Here is a 1525-nt window from a genome sequence, read left to right as displayed (position 1 = left end):
TTAATCACATCTTCTTAAATTTTACAATAAAACTCAAAGGAAGATAAATCTTGACCCTTTCAATGAAAATAATCCGAATGAAAAGTTTGTCATAATTATTCTTACTGCTATTATCAATGCTACTCCCATAAGCCTCTCCTATACCACAATCATTAGTTACTGTATTATGTTATAATTCATGTATTTACTGTAGTAATCTTTAATAATAGCATTGCCTATCTCAGCAGTGGCTGAGAGCTTGCTTAAAATTACAGCAAATGTCAAAAGTTTTCTATAATCAATACATACAGCTTCCTTTACTTGAACCAGCAGACCCTCAGAGTCTAGTACCAATACATTACTCTCTTTTACAAGCTTCTCTTTATACAAAGGCATAGCCATCTGAGGTAATGCCGCAGACACAAGATATTGGTCTGAGGTATAATGAGCAAGAATTCTACAAGCAGGATGCACTAAACAATAAATAAATAAAATAAGATATTCATTTTAATTAAACTCACTCTCCATATCTATTCATATCTTTCCTGTGAATGATGTTGCCAATTTATAATGATATTCATTGGGATACCGTAAATGGAAAATTTTTCAGGCCGCCATTGTGGAGGTATACTATCATTAGTTACAATGGACCGACAGGCTAAAACTGTCAATTCTACTTCTCCACGTCACTCCAGTGGCTCTAAACAGTTGCAGACTACTGAAAAGAAAGATAAAGGTTGCAATTTTTAACTTTTGAGACTATAACTGCTTGCTCTTCATACAAAACGGCAGAAAGTGCATCGAGCTCCATTGGAAACAGTGCAGCAATACCTCCACAATGGCGGCTTGTAAAATTTTCTATTTACGGTATCCCAATGAATATCATTATAAATTGGAAACGTCATTCACAGGAAAGATATGAATACCATCAGCTACTCCATTCTCTCCTAATTTCCTCAATGCTGATACCAATGAATAAATAGTAGGACCACCTTTAGTCCACTCTACATCATCAGCTTTCTCTAACCATTTAGTAAGACACTCACGTAGACCACCCTCAAAATCTCCTTTATTGTTCCTGCTAATAACATCCAGTGTAGCAAGGGATAGACCAAGAAACAGACCAAGAGAATAGTAATAGAGGATATGCGTGCTAAGTATATTCATAGCTTTTAAGTACCGTATATCCAACCCACACAGTAAATTGGCCGCCATGTTGGACGTCAAGTTTATTAAGAGTTCAATGGGGGAAAACACATTTTCTTGCCTTGCTACCTTCTTGAGGCCTTTTTCGGAAGCTTAGAAAGCATCCTGAGGATCTAATGGGGTCTAGTAGTCACCTGAAAGATTGCTATCAAGAAATACAGAGCGGTTTTCTGGTACCAAGCCTTTTTCTACCTTTTCTCCATTGCTGCCAATGGAAAGTTGACGTCCAACGAACTAATTTTTTTTCTTGAAAGTTATTACGGTATGCAATGAATACATTTATTTTGCAATGAATATACTTAGCACGCATATCCTCTATTGGTACTGGTTCCAGCCCTGG

At 36.5% G+C, this 1525-nt stretch overlaps 1 protein-coding gene across 1 annotated transcript; it reads right to left on the bottom strand.

The window, feature by feature from the left end:
- Positions 1–105: 105 nt before the first annotated feature.
- Positions 106–509, bottom strand: LOC109589659 (uncharacterized; the record flags this gene model as incomplete). Its single annotated transcript, XM_020005716.1, has 3 exons — positions 501–509; positions 189–452; positions 106–138 (listed from the first exon to the last, which is right to left on the bottom strand). Coding segments are annotated over exons 1-3 (304 nt in total), but the record flags the coding sequence as incomplete, so codon positions are not given.
- Positions 510–1525: the final 1016 nt, after the last annotated feature.

This window comes from Amphimedon queenslandica, unplaced genomic scaffold (genome assembly GCF_000090795.2).
Source record: "Amphimedon queenslandica unplaced genomic scaffold, v1.1 AMPQUscaffold_11056, whole genome shotgun sequence".
NCBI classification, from domain to species: Eukaryota; Metazoa; Porifera; class Demospongiae; order Haplosclerida; family Niphatidae; genus Amphimedon; species Amphimedon queenslandica.
This window is presented reverse-complemented; position numbering and strand designations above follow the sequence as displayed.